The following is a 27,966-nucleotide window of genomic DNA, read 5'->3' as shown; positions in this document are numbered from 1 at the left end:
TCCTGCCCAGCTCTGCAGAGGGTCTTTGTCTCCTCTCTAAATGCCTCGTGCTTCCCCCTCATGCCCTACAATGGCTGACTTTATTGAACATGGGGCTCCCCCGATATCACCTAACAGCCACTGCTTACAGAGCACTTACTGTGTGCAGGCATTTACACATCAGAATCACTATGAGGTGGGTACTATTATCACCTCCATTTTACAGATGAGAAAACTGAGGCATAAATAAACTAGGTAAGTTGCCCAATGCCACACATGGTGTAAGTGGCGGAGCTGGGATTTGAATCAGCTCCCCTGTGCCAATGAGCTTCTCTCATTAATGTCATTCTACCCCCTAGCTTCTCAGGCTCCAGGCTTTTAGCCCTCTGCCAGCTTGGATTAGGTTTGCAGGAGAGGAGGATGGATGTACTTTAGGACTTACTCAGCTATCCCTGACACTCCCCCACTGCACAGCCAGGTGGCGCCATCGGTGGCCCAGCCTCTACGGGCTGCCTGGCCTCCAGACCTCGCTGGACCACCCATCCCAGGCCTGGGGCAGCTGCCTCCTGAACTAGCCTCCTCTCATCCATCCTATATGTTGTGACCTCTTGCCAGAGCGCAGATCTCATTGCCTTGCTTTTCCCTTCAGAAGCCTTTGTGAGCTGGGACAACATACAACATTGGGTAGCTCCCTGTTGTCCACGGAACAAAGTCTGGACTCCTCATGATGACCCTAAAGGCTAGTCCCAGCTGGCGATTGCATTCTTTTCTCTCGCTGGCCTGATGGCCTCCCACGGCTGCCCTCCTATACCCTGCACTATCCAATTAATCACACTTAGGCCTGTCAGTTATTGATGATTTTTGTGAGTTTCCCCTCGCCCTCCATAGTGTTTGCCCTGGCCACGCAGAGATGGGTCTTTAGGGTCGTGTGGCCAACTTCTTCCTCCAGTCCCCCTGCCCACCCTACAGCCAGGCCCAGGGCCATAGGTAGGGCCGGGCGTGCCTTGACCCCTGCAGAGGGTCTGAACTCTGCCTCTGGAGCTGCACTGAAGCCCTAATTAGTGCCCCAGGGAAGCTTCGCAGCTCACAGGGCTGTCAGAGGAATGGGAGCTCTCAATGCAACGGCACAGTTCCTTCCAGCAGTGACACTGACCACATGCCACACGGGCACACAGCTGTAAGTGAGCCGTGGAAACTGGTAATTGACCACCTTCTCAGGTTGTCCCCAAGATCGCGTGACCACTTGGTGTGCAGTCACAGCCTTAATTAGGTCACTCCAGTTCCAGCCCCGTGTTCTTTCCACTGAGGGAGCTGTCGGTCCCTGGCCCCCAGCAGGGCTGCTGGATTTAAGGTGGTGCCAGCCCAGAGGGGGGGACACAGGAAAAGGACTGGCTGGTAGGGAAGCAATGCGGGGCGAGACAGCTTCTGAGAGCCAGAGGGTGGCAGCCCAGGAGTGCTTCCTTCCTGTTTGAAAGGGACAGACTTGTCCCCCACTGTCTACTTCAACTGGGCCTGCAGCCCCTGGCCTCCTCCAGGACCTGTGTCTCCCCCTGGATGTTTCCCTCCCAAACTCCTCCTGGTCTTGGGCATTGAGCAGGGGTGGGGCCCTACTGGGGCTGCCCCATGCCTGACCAGGTTGACTATGGAAACCCTGGTTTGTTTGGGGCACCTGTTCCCTGAGATCCACAGGACTCCTGGGAATTCCCAGGAGAACTAGTTTTCCGGAGTACCTCTGCCTCGTTTTCTGGTCCCTCAGGACTTTGATGGTGAGTGTTGGGAGCTAAGGGGAGGCAGCCCATTGTTGTCCCTTCACAGCACAGAACTGACCCTTATTCATTTAGACATCCCTGATCAGAAGAGCTCGTTTGTCTCACTTTCTCCAGTCAGGCATTGTTCCGGGAGGCTTCCCCTGGGAGTGTGTGTCCTTGGCTCTTCTCACCCTCCTTTGTGGATGGATTGCCTGGAACTGACAATTCCCCGATCCGCTCATTCCATTCCCTGTACCCACACTGAATCCTCAGCCGTCTTGCCCAAATCCAGCAGGGATGCCCTGATTTCAAAAGGATCAAGGAGAGATCCCAGGATTAGGGTCTTTTCCTTAATGAGATGCCAACCAAAACTAAAACAGTGAGCCTGACTGATAAGCTGAGAGTTTATCTACCTTACTTTAATTTTGGCCACAACTGGACAATGGAAGTATTGGAAGCCCAGAGAGTTCGATTCACTTACCCAGGGACACACAGTGTATGACACTGGGGCTTTGAACCAGGGGAGTTTGACCCCAGGAGCACGCCTCCAGCCACCACTGTCTTCTGCCTTCCTCAGGAGAAGCCCAGAGGCTCCAGCAGAAGGAGCTGTTACTGTCGCATTGGCATTGCTGAGTCAGAAGCTTTCCGCGGCCCTCCCACTCCATCCCACCCTTCATAGTTAGAGGGTTCTTGGTATTTGTGTCTTCACAGCCCTGACTTGTTATCTCATTGTCACTGGCATGTGCCTTTGGGGGTAGCCGTGGGGGCTGGCTTGCTTTGTTTCCACTCTGGGTTGCTGGCATCAGCAGGAGAATTTGCATGTGCATGTAGCTAAAACCTCCCTCACGGAGGCTTTCCCCGCTATTGAGTTACTGAAGTACGGCATCCAGTTTGAGAGCATGAGGCTGGGGGCTTGGTGCAACAAGCGGCTGTCCTGTGTGGTCACCCTGTGCGTCTCTCCTCCTAATCTTTGTGTAGTCCCTGGCAGGGGCAGTGCGTTCCCCTGCATGCAGGTGGGACAAAGCAGATTCCCCTAATTGTATCAAAGCCTGGGTAGCAGTTGTCCGGCTCTGCCGCCCTTCTGCTGTCTTGTGAGGCGCTGAGCACTCTGTAGTGGGGTGGCCCCTCAGCTCTGCTCCCTACTTTTCTTTATGAACTTCCAGACCCTGTGTGTGGTGTATGGAACTACACAGCACTGTGGCTGAGGGTGGAGATGGGACCCGACCTCCAGTGCTCTCCTGCAGCCTGCAAAGAGGTTGGACTCTTACCAGAAAGTGAAGGCTATTTGCAGGCTGCGTGCCCCCACACACTGGCTGTGCACAGAACAGGCGAAGTTGGCATTCAAACGTACCCAGTGCCACCTCTACCTCACCATGACCCTCCTTGCATCCCCCCATGGCTCGGACTGTTGTGGGCTCCCCAGCTGGGCCCCGGCCTTAGTCTGCTCATCCCCCCACCTCCCAGAAAACTCCATCATGCACACTGAGCTGACAGGCCTTTCTGAAACAGCTATCTGCTCAAACTCTTTCGGGGTTATCCCCTGTTGCCCTTAGGAAGACACAACTCTCCCAGAATGCTTTGTGGGAGCGGGCCCTGTGTCCCCTTCTGGGACATTCTGGCACCTCTGGACAGGGTTGGTGACAGTGGCTCCCTCCCAGCACATTTACTCCTGTTAGTTCCTGCTTCTCTGTCCCAGCCGCTTCCCTCCAGTCCAGTTCTGCCCAAGTTCTGGCTTATCACAGCTCAACTGTCTTTTTGTACCGCTGCCTCCCCACGGGGACTGGTCTTTGTGCTTTCCTTCTGCTCTGGAGAGGCCCCAGGTAGACAGGAGCCAGGTGGTGAGCGAGTGAGTGAATGGACAGCCACAGAGCCAGAAGCTCAACCGACAAACCTGGCTGGGAGCAGCCTGATTGGAAATCAAAGACTTTTGGGCTCCAATCAAAGCTTTTGTACTTAACTCCTTGGAGGGCCCTGGGCCCCTCCTCGGAGCCTGCTTACTTTACTTTGCATGCAGTGATAACACACTTGGAGATCTGGTTTCCTAGCCTGCAGCAAACAGGAAGGAAAGAAGGAAGGAAGGAGCAGCAGAGGATTTGACAGCTGGGAAGGACCCACGAGAAGGATAGGAAACCAGAAACTTAGAGAAGGGGCAGCTAGGGAAGTTTGGAGGAGGAAGGACCATCCTATGACCTTGGGAAGTCCTGAAGCTCAGGTGGATGGGCACAGTTAGGGCAACGCACAGGGAGAAGTGGGAGGGACCCAGGAGAGGCCACCTGCTCTGGGGATAGTCTGGCACAGTGCCCTTCTCCTACTTGAAAGAGCCTGGGCACCACAGGGAATCTTGTAAAAACGCAGGTTCTGATTCAGCAGGTCTGCATTTCTAACAATACTGGGTAACCATGAGCTGCTGGTCCAGGGACCCACTTTCAGTAGTTAGCCCCTGCCTGTTTTTAAAAGGCAGTGCATTTCCATACAAGGCCTTTTTGAAGAAAAGCAGGGGGGTTCTGACGTCCTGGTGGTCTCTAAGGCATAGGTGATCCTCCCAACACTAAGGCATTTTCTGGGGCACTGCCATCCCTCTGAGGGATCCCTGGGGAGTTTCTGATGGCTGGGCCTCAGGCAGACAAAGGCTGGCCGGCTCCTTTCTTCCTTTACGGCAAGATTATTCTGGTGCAGTGAAAACCAAGAAAACCCAGGGGCTCTGCACAGTGGAAGCTGAGAGAGTAAGTGATTTGTGGAAAGAGGAGGGGCCCAGCTCTGGGAGGACACTGGAAACCGGCCAGTCCTCCCTGGCTAGAGGGCCTTTGGTGGGGTGAGGCTTCTGTGCTGCCAGGGTCCCTGTGGCCAGGCGGGGGGCTTTCCCAGGTTGTATGCGTGCACAGCTGTGGACCCTGTGTTTGGAGATGTCAGCCTGTCCTGCCTCACCCCACCCCACCCCACCCATGATGGCCCCAATCAGTAAAGAGTGGGGAAACCTGTTAGAGTGAGCCCTTGGAAGCAAGCCTGATCCTCTCACATAGGACGGGCTGGGCTGTGAGTCCCTCAGGACAGGCTGTGGAGGTTCAGTAGAAGGGGCCACGCATGGCAGGCTGTGGAATTGGGTTCCCTGCAGAATGCTGAGATGGTAGAACCTGTCTGAGGCCCAGCGGGTATGGGAAGCTCTTCAGAGCAGAAGTCCTGGAAGCTGTCTGCTTCCTCTTCATGGCTGCAGACACGTACTACTTTTAGAACTAGATCCCTCTCCTCGACTGCTTACTCCGTGCAGGGCCCGTGCCGGCGTGTTATCTCCTTTTGGCCCGTCTCCCACCCTGCAAAGCGCAGCTGGCTCTCGTACACCCAGTCTGCACAGGGCTTACCAGCCCAGCCCTCTCCCAAGTGCGGGGCAGGGCTGGGCTTGAACATTAGCCTGTGTCTGCACAGCCATCCCCAGTGCTGATGGGACCCGAGTCTCCCTCACAGATCCTGGCGAGTTTAAAGGGGACAAGGATTGAGGACATTTTAAAGCAAAAATGTGGTGAAAGGTCACTAATTCAGAGGAGGGCTAGAGGGAAGCCCCAGGAAACAAACAAGCACGCGGGGTCTCAGGATTATGGGTGGTTTTTCTTTAATAGCCTAGGCTTGCCTTTACTAAGAAAAATCTGGGTTAACATTTAAATTATAGGAAAAAACCAAACCGGTGTAAGGACCTAAGATGTGGGTGGGGGAGCCAAGGGCTTAGGGGAACGCCAATAATCCTGCAAGCATTTGAAAGATGTGAATTGTGCGGAGGAAAAGAAAATAGTTTCATGGTTTGAAATGGGCGGTGGTGGTGGAAATGCAGATTTAGGCCAGACAAGTGACCTTCGGGGCCTCACTGGGTTGGGCCCTCCCTCCCTCCCTCCCCAGGCTTCCCCCTTATGGGTTCCCTGGGGCCTGGTCCCACACTCCAGGGCAGGGAAAGGCCATCGGTTTCCAGGGGAGTTGCCTGATGGGTGGCTCTGCCAGCTGGGCAGTGCAGGTGGGCCCGGCCTGGGCAGGCTATTCTATCTGTATGCTGTTCCCTTTTCTCAGGGCTGGATTCCAAATTGCAAGGAAGGTCATAGCATTTTCACAGGGAGAGGGGAAGCAGAAGAGTTTTTTAGGATGAACAAAACATATCTAACTGCATTTGCTTTTCCCGGAGGTTCGAAAGTTTGGTGTAAGATCACCGGTTTGCAGACCTGTCTAAAGGGGCTTCCACACTGCAGTTGCTTGAGGAGAGGGGCTCTGAGCAGGATGAAGATGGTTTTACCCCCTGGTCCAGCCTTGGGCATGCTTGTCCAGGGTCCGCACCACCCGGTCTCTGACGCCACAGCTACTGTGGGCTGTGGTAAGGATGTAGGAAGTCCTACAACCTTCAGAAAGGCCTTTATTTCTTTTAATACCTGACTTCCCCGGGAAACTTGTCTGCCATGGCACCTGTCTCTGTCTTTGTTAACTCACTGGAAGGGCAATCTTGGCCTTCTGGAAGGACCGACCTGATATCGAATCTTCCTTCCTTGGAAACTCCAGTGGCTGTGTGTCCCGGCCCCCGGGTCGGACCGAAGACTTGGGATCAGGAGGGGGGTCCTTCTGATTAACCTCTCTGTGCCTGGTGACGTTGGGCTTGTTGACCTCGATGGGCCTGATCTCATCAGCCAAACAGGACTACACCCCAGGAGGAGTGTTGGGCGTTTACATCAGATGAAGTTGATTTGAAGGCTTGGCTGCTGAGACTTTCTCCAAATGTTTGTAAGATGGCAACACCGGTATTCTCTTGGCCAAAAATGAATGACTGCATATTTGCGCAGTCCAAAGGACCGTGCTTTCAGGCTGAAGTCTGAATCCACCACCATCACGGCTCAGCTTCAGATATATATTGTAAATGGTGCAAATCTCAGTTACACCAGTGGTCTGTTTGCTGGGACATCAAGCATGCTCTCTGTCCCCCGGGTCTCACCGAGTTCAGGGCACATAGTATCAACTCTGTTCCTGGTCATTCTCGTCTTCTCTGTGCCCAGGTAAAGCCAAGCACCTGCTTGGAAGTCCCAGGTTAGTTCTGATCCACAGGAATTGGCCTTGCTGCCTACTTCGGCTTTCACCACCTGTCAGGTGGGGTAGCTAAACATGCCACAGCACTGCTGAATTAAATGAGGTGATTTAACACAGTGCCTTGGCACTTGGTAAGCTCTCAATAAAGCAGTGAACACAGGCGGCTATTATTAATTCTTCACAGGACTTGTAAAGATGAAAAGGATTAGTATAGCAGACAGTGCACTGTGAACCTGCAGGGCAGGTCAGCTCTAGTTATTAGGCGCTTTGAATCCTACTCTGTGTGCTGCACGTATATATAGTCTCAGATGCTTTGAGAAGAGCAGGTAAAACAGAACGATGACACGGGGACCTGGGAGGTTTTTCCTGCTTGTCTTGCAAAGGCAGGCCCTGAAGGAAGGGACTGTGGACAAACCCTCAGACGGTCTGAATTATAAATCCTAGCTCCACGGGGACGGGAGAGGATGCCACTAATGTGCCACTTTGTAGTCCCGCCAGGACTTCCATAGATGGTACTTGGCTGGTGCTTCCAGCAGGAACAAAGGAAAGCAGCCTTTACTGCGTCCCTGGGCGTGAGGCAGTGGCGGCTCATGACCCCTTTCTTCCCTGCCCTTCTTGACCTTGGAGATCCCCCCCCACTGTCATCATTTCTGTGCCAAGCTCGTGGCTCCCGGCAGGACACCAACGGGGTGTGCTCCAGCTGGAGCTTTGGTCTTTTCCTCTATTGGGATTTGCCCACTGGGGAGGTGGGCTTCTGCTTCCAGGCAGAAAACGTGGTCAAACCAAATTTTCCTGCCCATTTAAAGAACTTGGAATTCCTTTAACCTGTTGCCTAGACTTTGCCGAGGTTCTTTTTGACATATTTGTCCTATTTCTTAGGCCTGGAGAATGTTTCAGGCTTGAGGGTCTAAACGAAAGGTTTTCTGCATCTTCTGGTCTCCTCTCAATCAGAACCCCAGAAAAGAAACACAAGGATAGTGGCTCCAAGTCTCTCCCCGCAAATGGCCTCCTACCCACAGCCCCTTTGTGCTGGGGAGGCTGTGCTAGTTCTAGGTTAGGTGACAGAAACCCTGGTTCCCCCCACCCACAGGACAAATCCCTGCCTTGTTCCCTGACCTTTTCTTATCTCCCTCCTTGCCCGGTTTATATCCTCTTCCTGGGCCCTCCCCTCTCTTTTCACCTCAGCTTCGCAGCTGCTCCTTTCCTGCCTTCACTTTTCTGCCCTTCTTTTCTGCATTTAGACCTTAATACTCTTTGCTTCTGCCCCGAATAAATGACATCTTGAATGCACCACCCTTCGTTGCTTCAGTCTTCTCGTTAGCAAACTTTGTTTGAATGTGCACAGTGTGCTGAGCCGTGGACAGAGGACATTTCATTCAAACTCTCAGCATGGGGGCAGCTGTCGTGGTCGTTTAACTGGCTGCCCTTCCAACATGGAGGTATTTCCCAAAGCGTTCTCCTTGGCTCACTAGATTGCCAAGATATTCCTCCTCCCATGGAAATTCCCTGAAAACAGGACTGTGTGGTCACATGAGTCTGTGTGTTGTTTCCCTCTGGTAAGGGTTGGACACATGACCATATGGAAGGCTCTGGAAAGTTCCATACTAAAGAAGTCTGTTTACTCTGACTAGGACTCCCTGTAATGGAGATCGTCCCTCTGGCCTGTTTGTAAGAGCTCTCCTTACCTCAGGTCTCCTTCTTGTCAACTGTTTTTTGTTGTTTTTTTAAAACTTTTTTTATGTGTTTAAGTGTGTTTTTCCAGGACCCATTGGCTCCAAGTCAAGTAGTTGTGTCAGTCTAGTTGTGGAGGGCGCAGCTCACAATGGCCCATGTGGGGATCGAACCGGCAACCTTGTTGTGAAGAGCGCAGCACTCTAACCCACTGAGCTAACCGGCCACCCCGCTTGTCAACTGTTTTTGCCAGAAAGTTCTTCCTTGTGTTGGCTAAAGCTGTCTGTGTCCTGTCCACGCACAGAGCCCAGTTCTGCCAGTCCTTGGGGAAGGTTCCTGGGAAGTTTAAATGCGTAATCTGCAAGCAGTGTTCTGCTTCCCGGGGCCAAATACTCCACGTTCCTTCTACTCATCCTTGTGTGAGGTTTTAAAGTCCATTCACCTTCCTGGGTGCCTCCCACTGACCGGGCCTGTGTTGCCCGATGTGTGGGGTCAGCCCGGAGTGGAGCAGACTATTATGGGGTGGGGAGAACTGTGGCCCCTTCGTTCAGCATTTGGAACTTTTTGTTCTTATCATCATGATTTCACCCCATGCATTTTTGGCAGCCCCCAAACGCACTGTGGTATCGCAAATCTCCAAATGTCATCATACATGCAGCTGAAGTCTTTCCCTCAGAACCAGTACTTGAGAAACTGGTTTGGAGGTCTCCGTTTCAGGACTGTTTTTTGTTTTTAATGTGGGCAGGTAAATACAACACACATTTTACTATTTTAAACCATTTTTAAGTGTACAGTTCAGTGGCATTGTGTACATTCACATCACTGTGCAACCATCACCACCATCCATCTCCGTAACTCTTTTCATCTTATAAAACTGAAACTCCATTAACAATAGCAAATAACAATTCCCCTTTTCCCTCCTCTCCTTAGCACCACTCTACTCTCTGTCTCCGAGAATTTGACTATTCTCGGTACCTCATATAAGTGGACTCACACAGTATTTGTCCATGTTGTAGCATGTGTCAGCATTTCCTTCCTTTTCGGGGCTGAGTAATATTCCCCTGTATGTACAGAACACATTTTGTTTATCCATTTATCTGTCGATGGACACTTGGGCAGTGTCCATCTTTGGCTATTGTGAATAATGCTGCTATGAACGTGGGTGGACCAATATCAGTTGGAGTCCCGGCTTTCAATTCTTTTGGGTGTATACCCCGACGTGGAATTGCTGGGTAATACGATGATTCTGTATTTAGGACCTTGCGTTCTTCCTCGCTCTGCTTTATTCCTGGACATCACCAGCTTGCTGACAGATGGGCCTAGATTCTGCCCCAACTTTGTCACCTGCAGATGATAGTCAGCAGCCTTCCTCAGTGGTCCTACAACTCACCGCCAATCCATCTAATTCTATGAGTACCTACATCTGTTTTTCTTTCCCCCACTAGCCTAACAGAGGGCCTTGCTGACTCGGGCGGAGATAACAGGTCAGCCATCATTTTCTGTTGTACCAACTTGACACCGTGTTTCAAAAGCTAATGAGCATATGCCCCAGTAATTCCACTCTGGGATATACACCCAAGGGAAATGGAAACATATGTCCACACAAAAACTTGTACGTGAGTGTTCATAGTAGCATTATTCATAACAACCAAAAGTGGACACAACTCAAATGTCCATCAACTGATGAACGGATAAATAAAATACGGTCTACTTATACAACAGAATATTATTGACAATAATAGAAAGGCATAAAGTGCTGATTGATACCGGCTGCAACATGCGTAAACCTTGGAAACGTTATGCTAAAGAAAGAAGGCAGACACAAAAGGTCACATATTGTATGATTTCGTTGATATTAAGTGTCTAGAATAGGCAAATCCACACATACAGAACTCAAATTAGTAGGTGGGGCTGGGGTGAGGGAGACGGAAATGGGCAATGACTGCTACTGGATATGGATTTCTTTTGGGGGTGATGAAATGTTCTGGAATTAAATAGTGATGATGGCTGCCCAACCTTGTGAATATGCTAAAAAGCACTGAACTGTGCAATTTAAAAGAATGAATTTTATGGTATGTAGATTATATCTCAAGAAATGCTATATTTAAAATAATAGTGCTGTTATTTTAAAAAGAAGTAAAACCAAGTAAATGGGGGCTATTCCTGAATTATTTTTGGTGACTCCGTTGCAATCATTGCTTCCTTTTTGAAGTGATCACAAACCATTCTTTGATAATGCTAGATCCTGGGCTGGTCCGTCTGTGATTTACATACTCTGCCCACTTCCTGGTAACCGAGAAGCACCTTGCTCATTTCCACACCTGCAACACCTGTGTCTTCCTTCAGGCCCCTCAGCTCACCAACAGACACCCAGGGGTCTCGTCCGCATTCTTTTCCACCTTGCAGTGTGATTCTTCCAGGCAAGCAGGCAGTGCCCAGTGGGAACACAGAGCTGCTTGAGCTAGAAAATGCCATGTGGAGGGAAGCGACATCATCAGAGTACCAGAGGAGGACAGACAATGGGTGCTATTGGAGATCGGAGGAGGGAGGGGGCAGCTCCTTGAGCTCTGGGGTACCGAAAGGCCAGCAAAGAGAGTGAGGGGTGAGTGGGTGATGTGTTCTGGGTGGGAAGAATGGCCTGCGTTGGCCCCTGCCACCGGAACAGAGCGTGTGGGGAGTGCGGGCCTCATCTCTAGCCGGACCACGTGGGCCTCCAAATACCACCAGCCCACAGAGTTAGATTTCTGGTTGTATACAGGCTACATTTCTCGGTGGGTGGTGGTGTGGTTCCCAACAATGGTGGGTTTTTGTTGTTAGGTCAGGAGGAAGGGGGGCTATAGAGAGTGAAGAAACCAGATTTGTTTGCTTATGTATGTAATTTTTTTAAATGGTAAAATAGACATGAAATTTACCATCGTAACCATTAAGCACACGTTCACATTCTTGTATGACCATCACCACCATCCATCTTCAGAACCTTTTCTCATCCCAAAGCGAAACTCTCGCCCATTGAACAGTGACTCCCCACCCCCTGTTCCCCAATTCCCGGTAACTGTTCTACTTTCTGGCTCTATGAATTCTAGATACCTCATGTGAGTGGAATCATGCAGTATTTGTGCCTTTGTGTTTGGCTTATTTCAAGCCTAGAGTAATGTTGTCGTGTTCATCCATGTTGTAACATGTATCAGAATTCCATTCCTCTTTACTGCAAATAATATTCTATTGTCTAAATATGACATATCCCATTGTATGAGTATACCACATTTTGTTTATCTATTCATCTTCAATGGACACTTGGGTTGTTTCCACCTTTTGGTTATTATGAACGGATTTGTTTTTTAAAGCAAGGTTTTCATACCTGAGCAACAAGGGATCTCTGGGTAGTGGAAAATAAGATGGATTTGAAGGAAGGAGACCAGGGAGTCAGTGAGAAAACCCTGTAACAGCCCAAGTGTGTAGAGAAGAGGGTGGGGGGTGGGGTGGGGTGGAGTAGTCAGGAGAAAGCAGAGGACAAAAGGCTGAAAAGGGTCCTCCTGAGCTGACCCAAGCACTTGGGAGTAAGGGGTAGGCCGGGATCCCCCACTGTGATGAGGCTGGGTTTGTTTCCAGGCCGGGCCGGGGGCTGGAGGGACAGCCAGCAGAGGTGCTGGCTCTGTGGTTGAGCTCAGCCAAGAGGGCAGAGCCGGGACCTCTCTCAGCTGTCACTCACACAGATGTGACCATTTAGACCTGGAGACTAGATGAGTGAGCCAGAGGACAAAGCATCAAACAAGAATGGAATGCGGGGGCCAGGCTGATTCACAGCCCCGTGCAAGGGCGGGAAGCAGAGACGGGAGCCCAGAAGGATGAGAGGAGGGGTTGGTGGAAACGGGGTGGAGAGTCCCAAGGAAAGGGTCGGTAAATGCCATCACTCCATGTGAATGGAGTGGGTGTGTGGGCGCGTTCCTGCAGCATCTCCGTTGTCTAGCATGAGGAGGTTCCGTCAATGTTTACTGACCGAAACTGGGGGAAATAAGGGTGAACAGGCATGGTTTTCATCCTCAAGAAACTATCGCTTGGTTAATGAGATAAGATATGAAAACAAACACGTGGTACAAGACCCACTTGGAATCCTACCATGCAGGGCCCAAAGGTGTTTTGAGGAGAGGAGGGTCCCTTCCGATACAGTGACTCAGGTGGCTGCTGCAAAGCAGGAGGTATTTGAGTGGTTTCTCAATACATGAGGCTGAAAGAATCACACATTTGGGAGAGTAACAAGTGTCTTTTCATTCTGGCCGAGGCCGTCGCTCATCAGTGCCCTGCCTTTGACCCCGCAGATACGATGCCGGACGGGATGGTTTTATCGACCTGATGGAGCTGAAGCTGATGATGGAGAAGCTGGGGGCCCCCCAGACCCACCTGGGCCTGAAGAGCATGATCAAAGAGGTGGACGAGGACTTTGATGGCAAACTCAGCTTCCGTGAGGTACCTGCATCCTGCCGGCGCGGAGCCCCTGGAGGGGGAGTGACCCTGAAAGGACCCTCAGATTTACAGTCCCCTGGAGTACAAATGGTTTTGGCCTCTCTAGAGAGCTGTTTGGATATTTAACCTACAGTTCTGCTTTTAAAAATAATTTAAGGAGCTAGTGAACCTCAGTGCTGGCATGGGGAAAAGCGCAGAAAGTAGGCTGAAAGTGTGAAAAGCGCAGAAAGTGTGGGTAGGATAACCTCATTTGGGTAAAATGGTGGAAGTGTCAAGAAATATGGAAATATTCATAGTGAATGTTTGTGGGTGCAAAGATTTTGTGGTTTTATATTTTTATACTTTTTAATATATAAAAACTTTTAATATTTATAATATGCATTTAAAAATAGTAAAAAAAAAAAAAAGCAAACAAAGGGTCTTATTCTGTGTCTAGGGACACCACCACTCCCAAACAGTCCGAGAATGGGCTTTTTGGCCTTTGAACCCTGAACTTGCTGGCAAAATTTTGTGTGTACAGATATCTTCCTGGAAGAGTGCACGTAGATTCACAGGTGGATCTCCAATAGGTGAGAACCTTGGTGATAAGGTTCTATTTTGGTGCCATTTCTATTTTGGGGGGAAAATCTCAAGGCCATTGGGTTTCTTCCATGGTAAGGATGCATCCCCACAAGGAAGGGAATTCCATGTCTTATGTGTTTGAGTTTTATTGAAAGGCCTCTAGATATGTCAGTGTGGCCTGGTACTAGAATAACTTCGGTGACAACATCTGGGCTAAAGGCTTGGGGCATTAGCCAGCTGTTGTAGTCTGTTCTCAGTTGTGTCTCAGCTGGTCCCTCAGAAGCCAGGAGTAGAGGGGACTGTCCTTGCTTCCTGGTGTTTAACGTTGGTTATTCTAGAAACGGTGGAACACTGGCATCCTAGTTTCTGATGGTGAGACTTTGGCCAAGTACTGGCCTTCTGTCCAAGCTAGGTAGGGACTTGAAAGCTCTTCCTGGTGTCTCTGCGTCTGATCTGTAGCCATGAGTCCCCTCCCAGCTGTGATGAAACTGATCTTGTCTCTCACTGCCCACAAATCAGCTCCATGTTCTCCCATCTCTTCCTTTCCTGAACTGGCAGATGTGGAAATAGAAGCGCACGGAAAACCTGTGTTGGGCGGAACCCTCAGGATAATGTAGTAAAGCCTCTCATTTCAGATCGAGGAGCTAGAGGACCAAAAAGGTCAGCACTTTTCTGAAATCAGGCCCCAGCTCAGGGCTGGGCCTGCGTTGCAGCCTCTGTGCCACACGGCCTCCCCTCGTCACTGCCACGCTCGCCTTTCCAGCTGCCCCTCTGATTTGGTTCCTTCATATCATTCATGTTGGGCACTGGCTCTTTCCAACCCGGGTGCTCCTGGGGTGTAGAAAGTAAATGTTTTTGCCTTGGTGAAGCTTTGGAGGCAACACTGGGGAAACAGCTTCTGTGGCAAAGTTGTGACAGAAATCAAGAGGGTGTTGAGGTCTGTGCAAGTCACCAGCTGAGCTAAGACACAATCTCCCCCATGTTTTACCCAGGGGTCCCCCAAATATGTTCCTGCCTGAGTCTCAGATGCTTGGTTAGCTTTTCGTTTTCCCAGAGAGGCTGGGACATCTCAAAGGGTTCCATTGTGGGGTCTCACCCCACCCACAGAGCTTCAGTGACATTCCCATTCAGTCTTTTGTCAGTTCAGAGCCCCATGTGGTCCCATGTCTAGCAGTTGTACCCAGAAATGCAGGTTTCGGAAGTATAGACACATTTGCCATTGGTACTCTAGAGCCCAACCTCCTGTTGTAGTATTTCACTCTGCTGGTTTCCACCTGTGTTGTAAGCCACTAGTGGGCCCATGCTGTGCTTATGTATGAAACGAGGCTTATAGTCAGACCTCAGTCTCCACACAGAGCTGTGCAACTTCAGCAAGTTATTTGACTTCTGAGCCTCAGATTTTCTGTCTTAATATAGGGGTGTTAGTAGCTTTTCCTCAGGACTGTTGCGAGAACTAAGTTCTTTTTCTGTGCCTGTTTCAGTTAGGACTCTTGGTTATAAGTGACAGAAAGAGAATGCCAACTAACGTAAATAAGAAAAAAAAGAACTATTGGCTCACATGCCTGGGAGATGAAGAAGTAAAAGTGCTTTAGGCACAAATAATCCAGGGTCTTTCCCCTTCCGTATCTTGCTTTCTTCTGTGCCCACCTCATCTTCTTCCACTAAGGTGTTGCCCCCAGGGCCTGCAAGACGGCTAACAGCAGCTCCACGTTGCAGTGTCCCAGTGTAGAAACCCCAGTGAATAGAGAGCTTCTTTATCCTAGAGTTCATACCAGTCCCAGAGGAAGTCCTCTGATTGGCTCTACTGGGGACACACACCCACCTCCTAGACCAATCATTGAATTCAAGGTTCTGTGATTGGCTAAGTCCAGGTCATTTGCCACAGGACGCCATAGTGAACAGTCCTACATGCATCACATGGGACAGGGGTTTGCCAGGTAGACAAAATTGCTCTCTTCTATAGTTCCTTCCTTACAGCCTGGTACTTAGTAGGTGCTTAGTGAATGTTGTGTTCCCTTTCTTTCTCTTTGCATCAACTCTACCAAGTAAATCACACCCAAATAAAACTCTTTGATACAGAAAGTATGTCTCCATTAAGCACTCTTTTGCTGCTTTTCTCCAGCATACAAGGAAATTGGTCTTTCTCTTAAATCATTTCTTTTCTAATTATGAAAATAATGCATGCACATTAGGGGCATTTTAAATAATTGGCCTATATGGAGCCATTAAAAATGATGGTGTGATACAGTGTTTCATGACCAGAGAACAAATGTTGACCATGTAAAAATTAGGGACACAAGCAGATGACCAAACTGTATGTAAAGTATGATTGCATTTATGGTTTATGTGTGCGTTTATGCGTGTGTATAGACACATAGGAAAAGTCGTAAGGATGAACCAAAGTTAGCAGTTCTAGCTCCATAGCTCTGTAATCTAGAACGGGATTCCAGGAACTCCCACCTCAGTCTCCTTTGGTGGCAGACAGGGAAGCCTTGACATCCTCCTCTCTTTCTTGTATTCCTCACTAATTCCATTACATCTGTCTCAAAGCACAATTACTCGAAGGCCAGATATGCAATGGTTCTGTACTAAGGTTGGGTAATGGGCTTACTGGATACCTATCAGTACTAGGAACTGGGACCTGTTCTCTCTTCCCACTGACCTCTCCCTAAGGTGCATCCCTGGCGGCCTTGGCTATGCTGGGTTGTCTACCTGCCTGATCACAGTTGATGAGATGAGGGGTGGACCCCGGCCAAACCAGGTCAATTGGCTCTGCAAGTGGCTGTTCCTGGAAGAATAACTCAGTGTGGCCATTTTCTACCGTGTGGACCAGATACGAGAGCTAGAGAGGGAATGTTGCTTCCACTCCTGAGAGCGTGGCCTCTCCCAGTTCCAATCCTCCTCCTGGCCACTGTATTTTGTCCTTGTTTTTTTGAGACATCCATTCATATGACTACCTCCTTTTTGGCTTATGCCAGTTGTGTGTGTTACTTGCAATGTAAGAGCTCTCACTAATAGAGGGGAGGTGTTTGCATCTCCAGCAAGAGCCATGAAATTTAAAATTTCCTAAATTGATCAAAGCACTTCACAGCTTGTATCTGAGATCACTTTAGCTTTGTTAGTTCTCTCTCTGTTTCTTTGTTTTCTGCTTCTCCTTCCCTCCCCCGCTCTCTGCTCATAGTCACAGCCAGGACACTTTCCAATTCTCCAAAACATACCAGCCTTTGTGGACTATAAATAGGAAGACAAACAAGGCTGGACAGTTGGAGAAATTGTCATTCAGGGGTTGGTGATTATAGTAAAATTAAATGAGAATACCTGGCATGCTTTATGAAAGGCTGAACATTTTCAGGTTGAGCTGGATTTTTTTTTGCCGATTTTTAACTGGCTAGGGTAGGGGGACCCCTAAGTTATGACAGGGCGCCTGGTGGTCATCTGCTTAGTTGGCAGAATGAGAGTGAATATACACAGCCTGGATCCGTTCTGGGGAAAAGACCCGTGAGGAATACTTTCAGCCGTTCTGTAAACACAGAGGAACACTGTTATCTCCCCTATAGATGTGAGGGACCCCCATCCGCCCCTCCAGGTCACTTGCATTGTTGCTAGGCTGGGGGTGGCGCTCCATCTTTCCTGGGCTGCCTGCCTGGGCCCAGGAAAACAGCTGGTGTGGAGGGGCTACCTGTTGTGTGTTTACCTTACCGAGTAAAGCGTATGTGGGGGGCGGGGGGGGCTCCTGTAACTGAATGCTTTAAGGATAGCTAGGGTACTGAGGGATGGGTACTTACTTCACTCCTTCCTGTGGCTCATGTTTGCAGCATGAAGTCTTTGCTGCTTCGGTCTCTTCCACTAGACCCTGACCACAGCCCTCCTCCCTCCCTCCCCCGCCCCCATCGCCCCTTGCCCTCCAGTCTGCTCTTGGGGGCCTCACCTCCTTCGACAGGCTGTTTCCCAAGACTTCTTTGGAGTCAGTGTTCTGGCTCCGGTAGTCTGCAGCATACCGAGTCTTTGCCGGCCTCTAGTGAGAGAGTTGGAAGCTGCAGGTGGATGAATGTGCCATGCTGCCCAGCCAAGCGGTGGCCTCCGCAAAGCTCCCTGTCCTTGAGCATCTGGCTTCATCCCTTGCTTTGCATTCGGCAATGCCCACCGTGGAGGCAGGACCCCCAAGGAAGAATGACAAAGGTTTATCAGCAAGGTATTTTAGGTGCTGGTGATGGAGGCTGAGACTGTCATTTAATGAAATACACTTCCCTCTAGGAATTAAGAGTCTTGGCAATAAAAGGGACCCAAGGTGGAATTTGGAAAACCTGTTGAAGGTGTTTCACCTCTCACTCTACTTTAGATAATGTTCTTTTCTCTTGGGGAAGCCATTCTTCAGAGGAGATCGTCATGAAAAAGACCCCTGAAAACCTGAGAGTTCCTGTAGGCACACACATTTTAAGTAACACCTGAAAACCTGGAGAAGCCTCTTTCTGTGATGACTTAGAACGCGTAATTTGTATTCTTTCCAAATGGAAAAAGAAATTATGGAAGTTGGGTAGCAGTTATTTAACAAATAAGTTCACAAACACTTTTTAGAAGTAAAAAGCCATAAAATTGACTGGGGGCGGGGAGGATAGAAAGGGAGGAGACCTACCTTTTCAGTTTGGCCTCTTTATTTATTTTAAAATGTATTCTCCGGAGGCTTTAGTACACATTAGCTTTAAAGATTAGCTCATTCAGGTCACATTTTGTATCTGGAGGAAGAAGATGGATTATTCAATAAATGATGTGGGGATTACTAACTAACCATGTGGAGGAAAATAAGGTTAATGATCAACGTCACATGATAGATCAGAATAAATTTCAGAGATTAAATATTGACACGTTAAAAAAACAAGTCATAAAAGCAGTAGGAAAAAAACACAAAACAAAACATAGGCGATTGTTTCTATAACCTTGGTGGCGAGGCAGGATTTTCACAGCAAGATTATAAAAGGTCTGGAATGCGCAGGTAGACGTTCCCAGAGACTTCACACAGACTTCAACAAGAGCGGCTGGCACCGCACACTGCGGCCTCCGAGTGCTAAGCTTGCATCTCAGCCCCAGTGTCCTGCCCAGGGCTCCGCAAGAGATCTGCAAGCGTTGACTCAATCAATGAGTGGGTAGGACCCATCCCACCAGGAGGAACCCTTGCCTCCTTCAAAAAGATTTTTGAAAGTCAAAAAGCACCATAAGTTATGTTAGGTGGTGGTAATGGAGGCTGAGAGTCTCACTTAATGAAACACACTTACCCCTCAAGGAATTAAGAGTCTTGGCAATAAAAGGGACAGAGCTAAAGTATTTGAAATATATCTATAAAGGTTTCTTAGAAAACACAAAGAACGGTAAGCAATCTAATGCAAAATGGGACAGAAATGCAAAATAGGAATGAGTAAAACCATCAGAAATATTAAGTTATTTAGTTTTTTTTTTTTTGCTTGCATAGATAATGCTTCTGAAACTATTGTGTAAAGATTTTTTATGAATAGAATCCCAGCAGTGAAATTGATAACTGGAAGGGTGGAAGCGTTTTATTGTTGGTAAAGTGCCCTCCAAAAAGTCTGAATCCATTTACGCTCTCATCAGCTGATGTGAAGGCGCCCATTTCCCTACATCCTTGTGAAAGGGGCAGGTTTTCGTTTTTGACAATATGATAAGAGGAAAACATAATGGTCGCACACCCTCATTTCCACCCTTTTTATAAGCTTGGCAATAATGACACTGGCTTGGGCCGAAGGGGATTGTGGTAAGTGTCTCGCGATGTTGGCTCTGACTCGCATCAACCTTTCCCCACAGTTCCTGCTCATATTCCGCAAGGCCGCGGCAGGGGAATTACAGGAGGAAAGTGGGCTGATGGCGCTGGCGAAGCTGTCTGAGATTGACGTTGCCCTGGAGGGTGTCAAAGGTGCCAAGGACTTCTTTGAAGCCAAGGTAGGTGGCTCCTTCCTGTGCAGGACAGTCGCCCTCCCTCCACCCTGTCCCACGGGAGCTCCCAGGAAGGGACTATCTCATTCACTCCCTCAGGACAAGCTGAAGATAGATCGTGTGTGATTGCAGGGTAATGAGAGTGTGTCTGCGTGCAATGTGAACATTAAAAGCAAAACAGAAAAACGCCCAAATGGTAAATGCATTAGATCCTAGGTTCAGATTCACCTGGGCTTGCTGGTATAATACTTCCAGATTGACTCTCGATCCAGGCTTTCCTAAAGGGTTCCTCCCTACCCCATACCACAGTTGAGTTACTTGAACAGCTACCTTCATGTCTGTATGTAACACACCTGTGTGTAAGCAAGTGAATAATGGGGCCAGAGGAGGGAGCCTTGGTGGCTTCCCCCAAATCAGTATTTGCTCCGTTGACAATGACTGGGAGTTGGGAAGGAATCTCCAGCACATGGTCTTGGAGCCCTTCTGGGTACTTTTATTCATTTATCCAGCCATGAACATTTCTCGAGAGCCCACCGCTTGCTGGGTGCTGTCATTTTCATCTCGGTTAGAGCACACCTGCAGAAAGAGAGATCAGGAGAGCCCTGCAAATCCCATCGACTACAGCAGTGGATAAGTCTCCCTGGGTTCAGATTCTGCCTCCTCCTGTTACCTGTGTCTCAGTTTCCTCACCTGTACAATGGGGGCAATAATGGGATTGCTGTGAGAATTACATGCGTTCACACATATTCGTATATGAGTATGTAAAGTGTTGAGCAAGTACCTAGCTCACTGTGAGTAGTCCATACGTGATATTAGCCGGTGGGACTCCCTACCACTCCAGGCAGGAGCCAGCCTCTTGTGAAGTTTTGGCTTATTTCAGGAGTGCCCAGAGTCAAAGTGCCCCAGCCCGCTTGGGCCCCTAAGCCTGACTCTCTTCTCACTTCTCTGTAATGCTGCGTGGGATAGAGTCCACCATCCTCCTGCCAACATGTAAACTGTGACTTATGGTGGACTCCTAACACCTGAATTCCCACTGCTGTCCGTCATCTGACAGTTTCAGGGGCAGGTGGCCCACAAATTGCGCCTTCATACCAGCGTCGTGGGTCCAGTCCCGAAAGTGGTTGGGCCCTTTCTTCATGACGTCACATTGAGTCAACCCAGCTCCGGCAATGCTGGGCACACATTGAGCTCAGGAGATACAACTCCTTTACAAGGGTGTAGTAGACTAAACTTTTGCCTTCCACAGGATGCCCACACGGTCTAATGAGGAAAGCAAACTCTCAGCTCTGATAGAGAGGGAGTAGAGAGGAGGCTGGGTTCCTCCTGGTGGGATGGGTCCTACCCACTCATTGACTGAGTCAACGCTTGCAGATCTCTTTTGATGCCTTGGGCAGGAAACGGGCTGAGACGCAAGCTTAGCACTCGGAGGCTGCAGTGCGTGGTGCCAGCTGCTCTTGTTGAAGTCTGTGTGAAGTCTCTGGGAATGTCTACCTGCGCATTCCAGACCTTTTATCATCTGGCTGGGATCCCCTCTCCAGCTTCATCCACCCCTTTTCTTCAAATACTGCCACGTTTTTCATAGCGGGGCTTCAGTATCTGCTGTTTCCTCTGCCTGGAAGGCCCCACCCAAATGCCTCTTCCTAGAAAACTACTCACTTTTCAAGACCCACATTAAAGAGTTGCCTCCTTGGCTGCTTTCCTGATTTTCCAGCCAAGAAAGTCTAGCCTCTTCTGCATGCCTCAATTATGAGTGGAAGTGGTATTACAATTTATTTGTTCAAGGCATTCTTGGATACTTTTGGTAAGAGTATAAATTGACCCAACGTTTTGGAGAGCTGTTAACATGTCTTTTCTTTCACCTAGGGAATTCTGTCTCTAGGATTTTATCCTTCAGAGACACTCATACAAATGCACATAGATACATAGACAAGGATTATTGTACAGCACTGTTGGTAATAGAGAAAAATTGGAAACAACTGAAACCTCCTTTACCAGGGAATTGAGTCCATTCTGTCACACCCACACATTTACACACCGTGCAGCTGCGTCTATGTGTGGACAGATGTACAAAATGAGTTAAGCAACACAGTATTTTTGAAACCCCATTTTGTAAATATTGAATACAACCTGGATAATTATACACCAAAGTATTAGTAACAGTGCTGTCTGAGGGACTTATTTTTTTATATTTTTGTAATGTTTTATAATTGTGTGTGCATTCTTTTTATAACCAGGAGAAAAGATGAAAAGAACAACAATAAAAGTTTTTGAACTTGTGATGTTTATATGTCTGCCTCCCCACCCAGACTCAAAGGCAGAGTAGGTGTGTTATCTTTGTAATTACAGTGCCTGGCATATAATGGCCCTCAATAAACATTTGCTTGAATGACAAATGGAGGGAACCATCACTACAATTTGGGAAAGGGCCATAAAGGAGCTGACATGTGCGTCAGATGTTCAGAGATGAATGGGGATTCACCTTGTAATCAAGGAAAGGAAGGGATTCCTGTCGTGGGAATGGCCAAGAGCAAAGGCTCCGAGACACAGAGGGTAAGGAGTGTCTGGAGGCTGGCCCTTGTCCACAGTGGATGCAAATGGACAAGGAGTTAGTTCTGGGCTCCGATGGAGGTCAGGCCTTCCCCAGCCTGCTGACAGCCAGAACTATCTGTAGAATAGCTTTCCAGGCCCCACCCATATCTACCTGGGATTTCACCAGGAAACGTGGAGTTGAATGAGATCTGCAGGTGGAACCAATGCATGATCAGGCTTGGAAAGCACAGCTGCAGGCACTGAGGGCCCTCAGGTGTTTGAGCAGGGACTTGACAGGATCAGTGGTAGGCACGATGGGGATGGACTTGTGTGGGGAGAGGCTGGACTTGGGATAGATTCTGGGGAAGAACTGTAGGTCCAATGGAGGTAGTGACGGTGGGGCTGGGGAGGAGGTGGGTGAATCCTAAACCCCCCAGAATTCTCAATATTGATGACAGTTTGATTGGAGGTGGGAAGTAAACTACCACGTGGCTTGTGGAGCTGTGTGCAGAGGGCCGGTGATATATATATTTTTTTCCAATCAAGACAGGACCTCCCCGCCCCCCACAATGGAAATGGTTTGAGGAAAACAAGTTATAAAAAAGTTATGGGTTTTAGTGTTAAGTCTAAGGGGACTTCAGGCAAGGGGAAGGCATGCCCCTTCATTTGAAGGGCATGACGTTGGTTGCAAATAGTTTCTGTTCCCATCCTGTTGGGCGGAAGTTGGCCACAACTGCCTGCATGGGAGGCTACAAAATGCCTTTTTTCCTGGGGTTCCATGTGCCCAGCTGTAATTCTACTAGGGAAGATATTGGGGGTCATGGAATAATCTCTTCCACACATGTCCGTTGCTGAACCAACGAGCAAGTACTGGAATATCGTTACCCTGATGGGGCTCTCTCTCCTGGAGCCTGGAGTCAGGGGTCAGTCTCTCCTAGACCCTTGGGCCATGTACCAGGGGAACATAGAACATAGAAAAAAAGAATGGAGAAAACTGATGCTTCATGGACACCCAGTCACACAAAACACAGGAGCTATCTTCATAAGACACAAGGTGGAAACCATGAACTAGAAAAGATTGACCAGTGGTAGGACATAATGGTAACTGGACTGTGGGGAGGGACGTAACCAGAGATATCAGGAAACTCTGGAGAAAATGCTATTTTGGAGGACAGGAGCTACTTGAAGAAGAGATCAAATCAGATGAGTCCATAGCAGAGGGCTGGAGTCTGGCAAATGGTCAATGGAAGTTTTTGAGAGACCAGGTTGATTGTGGAGGGCAGATTGCAGTCGGGTAAGAGGTGAGCAGGAGCTGGGGAGGAAGAGCCCTGATGGCTGACTTTTCTGTCTCGCAGGCTGGCAGAGGAAGCCTGGACAAAGTGGGGATGGCAGCTTGGTATCAGGAAAGAACTTTTGTTTCTGTTTCTGTTTTTGTATTTTAGCCTGGACATGATAGTGTTGGCGTATTTTTAGGTCACGGGGAAGTGGTCCAGGGAGAAGGCAACATGAAGACAGTGGGGTAATTGATGGGACGAGGACTTGGAGGTCATAGAATCAAGAGAAGATGTGGATTTTATAGCGGAGAAGAAGGACCCCAAGTGAAGGAATTGCAAGAGCCCCCAACTCTCCTGGCTGGGAATGGTGGGCAGGTGGGGCGGTTCACAAACACGTGAGTGTTGATGATGGGTCAGACCCTCTGCTGCGCGCCTTAGATTCAGGTCTTACCTAATGCTAACACAAACACTCCGGAGGCCGGTGGTGGTGTCCCACTTTGCAGATGAGAAAAATGAGGTTTAGACAGTGGTTTGTCAGTAAATGTTTAGCAACTGATTCTCTGAACAAAGTATATATACATGTATATATACATATATGTATACTATCTATATCCATGCCTAAGTTTGTTATAAATTTTACTGATATAAAGGCTATGTAGCACACAATTTACAAGTAATAAAATACGTACTACTCTTATTGTCAATTCCATATAATCTGTTGATTCTCAAAGAATGGGTCCTTGACTTTTGCTGGGCTCTTATAGCTGTAGCCAGCCTATGGTTGTGACTGACTAAAGAATGTAGTTCCAACATGAATGTTGGTTGATATTTTCTTTAAATTGATTTATAAGAAAAAAGGGAAAGGGCAGTGAACTTCATTCATTCCTGAGTGATGTGAACAACTTCTTTGCTGAATTTGATAATAGTTTTCAAATGTTGGAAGAACATTCTCTCAAAAAAATTTTTGGAGCTATTCATAATGTAAAGGTTACAGACACTATCCATTTTTAAGTTCAATCTGCATTTTTAACATTTTTCCGTCACTTTCTTTAAGAAAAGATTGTCTAGACAGTCAATGAAACAATAAACCAAGCCCTAGTTCATAGCAATTGTTAGTTTCCATGGTGTACATACTCCTGGAAGGGTCGCTTCAAGCTACCCACGGGCTATTACAGATGAGGAGTTGGGAAGAGTCACAGTAGCATTCGTCATATAGGATTTCCGCCTTGAAGATATAACCTCAAGAGCACAGATAATAGTAAAATGTTGTAAAATAATCAAGAAGTGATGACTTTTTAATACTTGTTACTTTCGCTTTTAATATAACTTATTTCATTGTAAATTAATATAATTTTTAATAATGGCTTAATTAACAATCAGCTCATAAAGAAAAATGATCATTTTAGTTAGACATCTTAAAATGTTTGGTGAAGTTTAACACTCATTCATAATAACACATTTAAAAATAAAAATATGCTCCTTCAACATGATAAAAGAATATTTACTTTATAAATATCAAGGCATTCTATAAAGCAGTAATATTAAATAATGTAGTATGGGTACAGGAATAAACCAGTTAGTAGAACAGGATGTAAAATAATAAAAACAGATCTCCATGTGGAATTTAGTATATGAAAAAGATCATTTTCAAATTGGTGGGCAAATAATGGGCTATTCAATAACAGATATTAAGACAACTGGCTATCCACTTACCGTGTTTCCCCAAAAATAAGACTGAGTCAGACAATCAGCTCTAATGTGTCTTTTGGAGCAAAAATTAATATAAGACCCGGTCTTATTTTACTATAATATAAGACCGGGTCTTATATAATATGATGTGATGTGATATGATATGATATGATATGATATATGATATGATATGATATGATATGACATAATATAATACTGGATCTTATATTAATTTTTGCTCCAAAAGATTCATTAGAGCTGATTTTCCGGCTAGGTCTTATTTTCAGGGAAACATAGTAGGAAAATGAAGTAAATTACCTCCATTATATTTGCTTACTAAAATAAATTGTAGGTGAATGTGAGCTGAATGTGAAAATAAAACCATAAAAGTATTAGAAGAAAATACAGGAAAATAGATTTAGACCTTCTTAAATATGACATAAAACACAAAAGTCAGAAAGGAAATGGCTGAAAAAACTGACTACATCAAAAATTTAAAATATTTGTATGACCTAAAATACCTTGAAGTTAAAAGACAAGCAATAAACTGGAAGAAAGTAACTGAAAAATGTATGACACTGGATTAATACCTAAATTATGTAAAGTACTGCAAATTAAAGAAAAAAAAACTGAATAGAACATGGGCAAAGGATACAAGTGGGTAATTCACCAAAGAGGAAATAAAAGAAGGTGCCAATTTTTTTGACTATCAGATTGGCAAACAGGAAGAAGATTAATTATAAGCACTGGCAAGACTTTGTTCCATGATGGTGGGGGTGTAAATTGAAGCAGTTGCTTTGAGAGTAATTTAGCAGTCTTTATTAAAATAATGAACACACCTACTGTGTTTGCAAATTTTACCAAATTGATGAGACAGGGAGAGAAAAAACAAATCAGTTCAAGACTAGAGGATTTTAAGATGAATTTATCTGCTATGGTATTATTAAGATAAATTTGGTTTAAAAAAATGGTGCCAACTCCCATTCATAGTACTAACAAAAACATGTAATATTTGGAAGTAAGTTTAGAATTCTCTATTTAGAGAAAACAAAAAATTTGGCAGGTAACATAAAAACCGTGTTGAATAAAAACTGAGGCATTCAGGGAAAACTTACATTGTAAAGAAATTCCTTTGCCACGGGCAGATTGATGCAATCCCAATCAAAATCCCAGCAGGGGGGTTGTTTTGTTTTCCAGAACTAAACAATATTATTGTGAAATCAAAGATAGCAAGTAGAAGGGGGTGATAGGTGGGGATATTAAACAGTATCCCGAAAAAGAAGTGAAGTGGGAAGGCGGCCCAGCAGATAGGAGCGTGTGTAGCATGGCAGCAGATAAAGTAATGGCTTCCTGGAGAACAGAAGGCAAACTTGGGAAGACCACCGGGAAAGAGTATTTGCTGGGGGCCCTGCCCACTAGCGGGCCAGGTTCCTAGGTCACATGGCTGGAAACAACTGAGTTCTGTTTGGTGGGTGCTCCATCTCCAAGTTTTTCCTCCCCTCTCTCATTCTGTTGGTCTGTGTTCTGCTGTTTCTCCTGCAGGTCCAAGCCTTGGCCGCTGCCAGTAGGTTTGAAGCTGAGCTGAAAGCTGAGCAAGAGGAGCGGAAGCGGGAGGAGGAGAAAAGGAGGCTCCGCAGGGCGGCCTTCCGGGAGCTCAAGGCAGCTTTTAGCGCATAGTTGGTTGACCTTGAACTATGTCCACAGCTGTGCCTCACAGATGCCCCAGGGAGAGCTGGCTGGGCATTCTCACCCCTTCTGACCCCTCACCCCAACCAGCCTCCACACCCACTGCCCAATGCAAACTCCTTAGCCTCAGAGGGGTGGCAGGGGCACCTCTCATCCCAGGGTGGGGGCCTCTCTTGAGAGGCCCTCCTGGAGCATCCTGGGATAGGCCAGCTGCCCCCTTGCCTCTCTCCTGCCCACCTTCTTCTGCCCTTCTCTGTAGCCACAATGTGCCTTTACTTGGCAACCTGTCCCTTTTCCTCATCCCTGTACCCTTCCACATCAAAGAGTGGAAATCAATTTGTACAGATATTTCTTTCTTTGGTGGTCCTCAGAGGAGATAGTCCCTGGGGGGCCGTGATGTTAATGTTGCCCGTTTTCTTGGATAATTCTCTGCACCTCTTCCTGTGGTGTTCCCTCACCCTTTGTTTCCCATCCAGCTACGCTTTTGTCGTCCTTAGCCTGATTCTACCAGTTGCTTTTGCATCTTCCTCTGTCCTTTGATGATGGTAAGATTTAAGGCAGACCAGGCTGACCATGCCAGTCCCCTCTCTAACAGGGGGCACGGCATGCCTCTGAGATGACCAAATAATGAAAGACAAGAAGTTCTGTTCTTTTTATCACCTTTCCCCTGCCCTCTAGTATTCCCGCTAGATCCACTCTCTTCATCTTTTCTCCATTTGTGTCTCTCCGTTTCAGCCATTTTCCATACTCTTAAATACAATGCTACTTAACTGTAATAAAATAATTCAAAGTAATGTTGAGTAGAAGAATTCTTGTTAACTCTGACTCGATGCAAGTTATATTACAAGTAGACCCCTGACATTCCCAAGTGACAAATCTGGAACCTTTCAAAATCCCAAAACTCATAACCCTTCTCATCCCATAGTCAATTTCCAACGTCTGCTCCAAAGAGGTGAAGCTGTTCTTACCCCCAGCACAATTTTTATGTGTTGTGAGTTCTTGGGGTTGCTCACAAATACCAGGGGTTTGTTGTATTTTTAAAAATAATTCCTAATGTCATATTTATTCTCTTTTGTAACTGCTGTCTTTACAATAAAGAAAACATCTGCATTACTACCTTACAGCTGTTTCTTTTTAAATAAAACTGTGCAAATAGACTTTGCCATCACACTGTGGTGCTTCTAGTCTTCTTTGATTTGTTGGAGAGAGAAGAGTGTTCTCTGTAGGGGCCACGTCCAGCCCAGGCTCCTGTTGGGACACTGAGTCCCTGAAGTCAAGTTAACTAGAGAGTTGGTTTTCCCTTAAGGTGTTCTCAGTGCTCTTTCTTGTCCCATCACTGAGGATTCTTTCAGCTGCAGGTAAAACCTGTACCTTAA

General features: G+C 47.4%; 1 protein-coding gene across 1 annotated transcript in view; it reads left to right on the top strand.

Moving 5' to 3' along the window:
- Positions 1-27,728, top strand: part of EFHD1 (EF-hand domain family member D1) — a 36,521-nt gene extending 8,793 nt beyond the window's left edge. Inside the window, exons 2-4 of the mRNA XM_033111348.1 lie at positions 12,764-12,911; positions 19,284-19,418; positions 26,447-27,728. Coding sequence (XP_032967239.1) covers positions 12,764-12,911; positions 19,284-19,418; positions 26,447-26,581 — 418 coding nt within the window. The 3' untranslated portion in view covers positions 26,582-27,728. The remainder of the gene's footprint in view (positions 1-12,763; positions 12,912-19,283; positions 19,419-26,446) is intronic.
- The last annotated feature ends 238 nt before the right edge of the window (positions 27,729-27,966 follow it).

Source organism: Rhinolophus ferrumequinum, chromosome 8 (genome assembly GCF_004115265.2).
Source record: "Rhinolophus ferrumequinum isolate MPI-CBG mRhiFer1 chromosome 8, mRhiFer1_v1.p, whole genome shotgun sequence".
Classification (NCBI taxonomy): domain Eukaryota; kingdom Metazoa; phylum Chordata; class Mammalia; order Chiroptera; family Rhinolophidae; genus Rhinolophus; species Rhinolophus ferrumequinum.
Note: the sequence above shows the minus strand (reverse complement) of the source record. Positions and strands in the feature narration are given on the sequence as shown.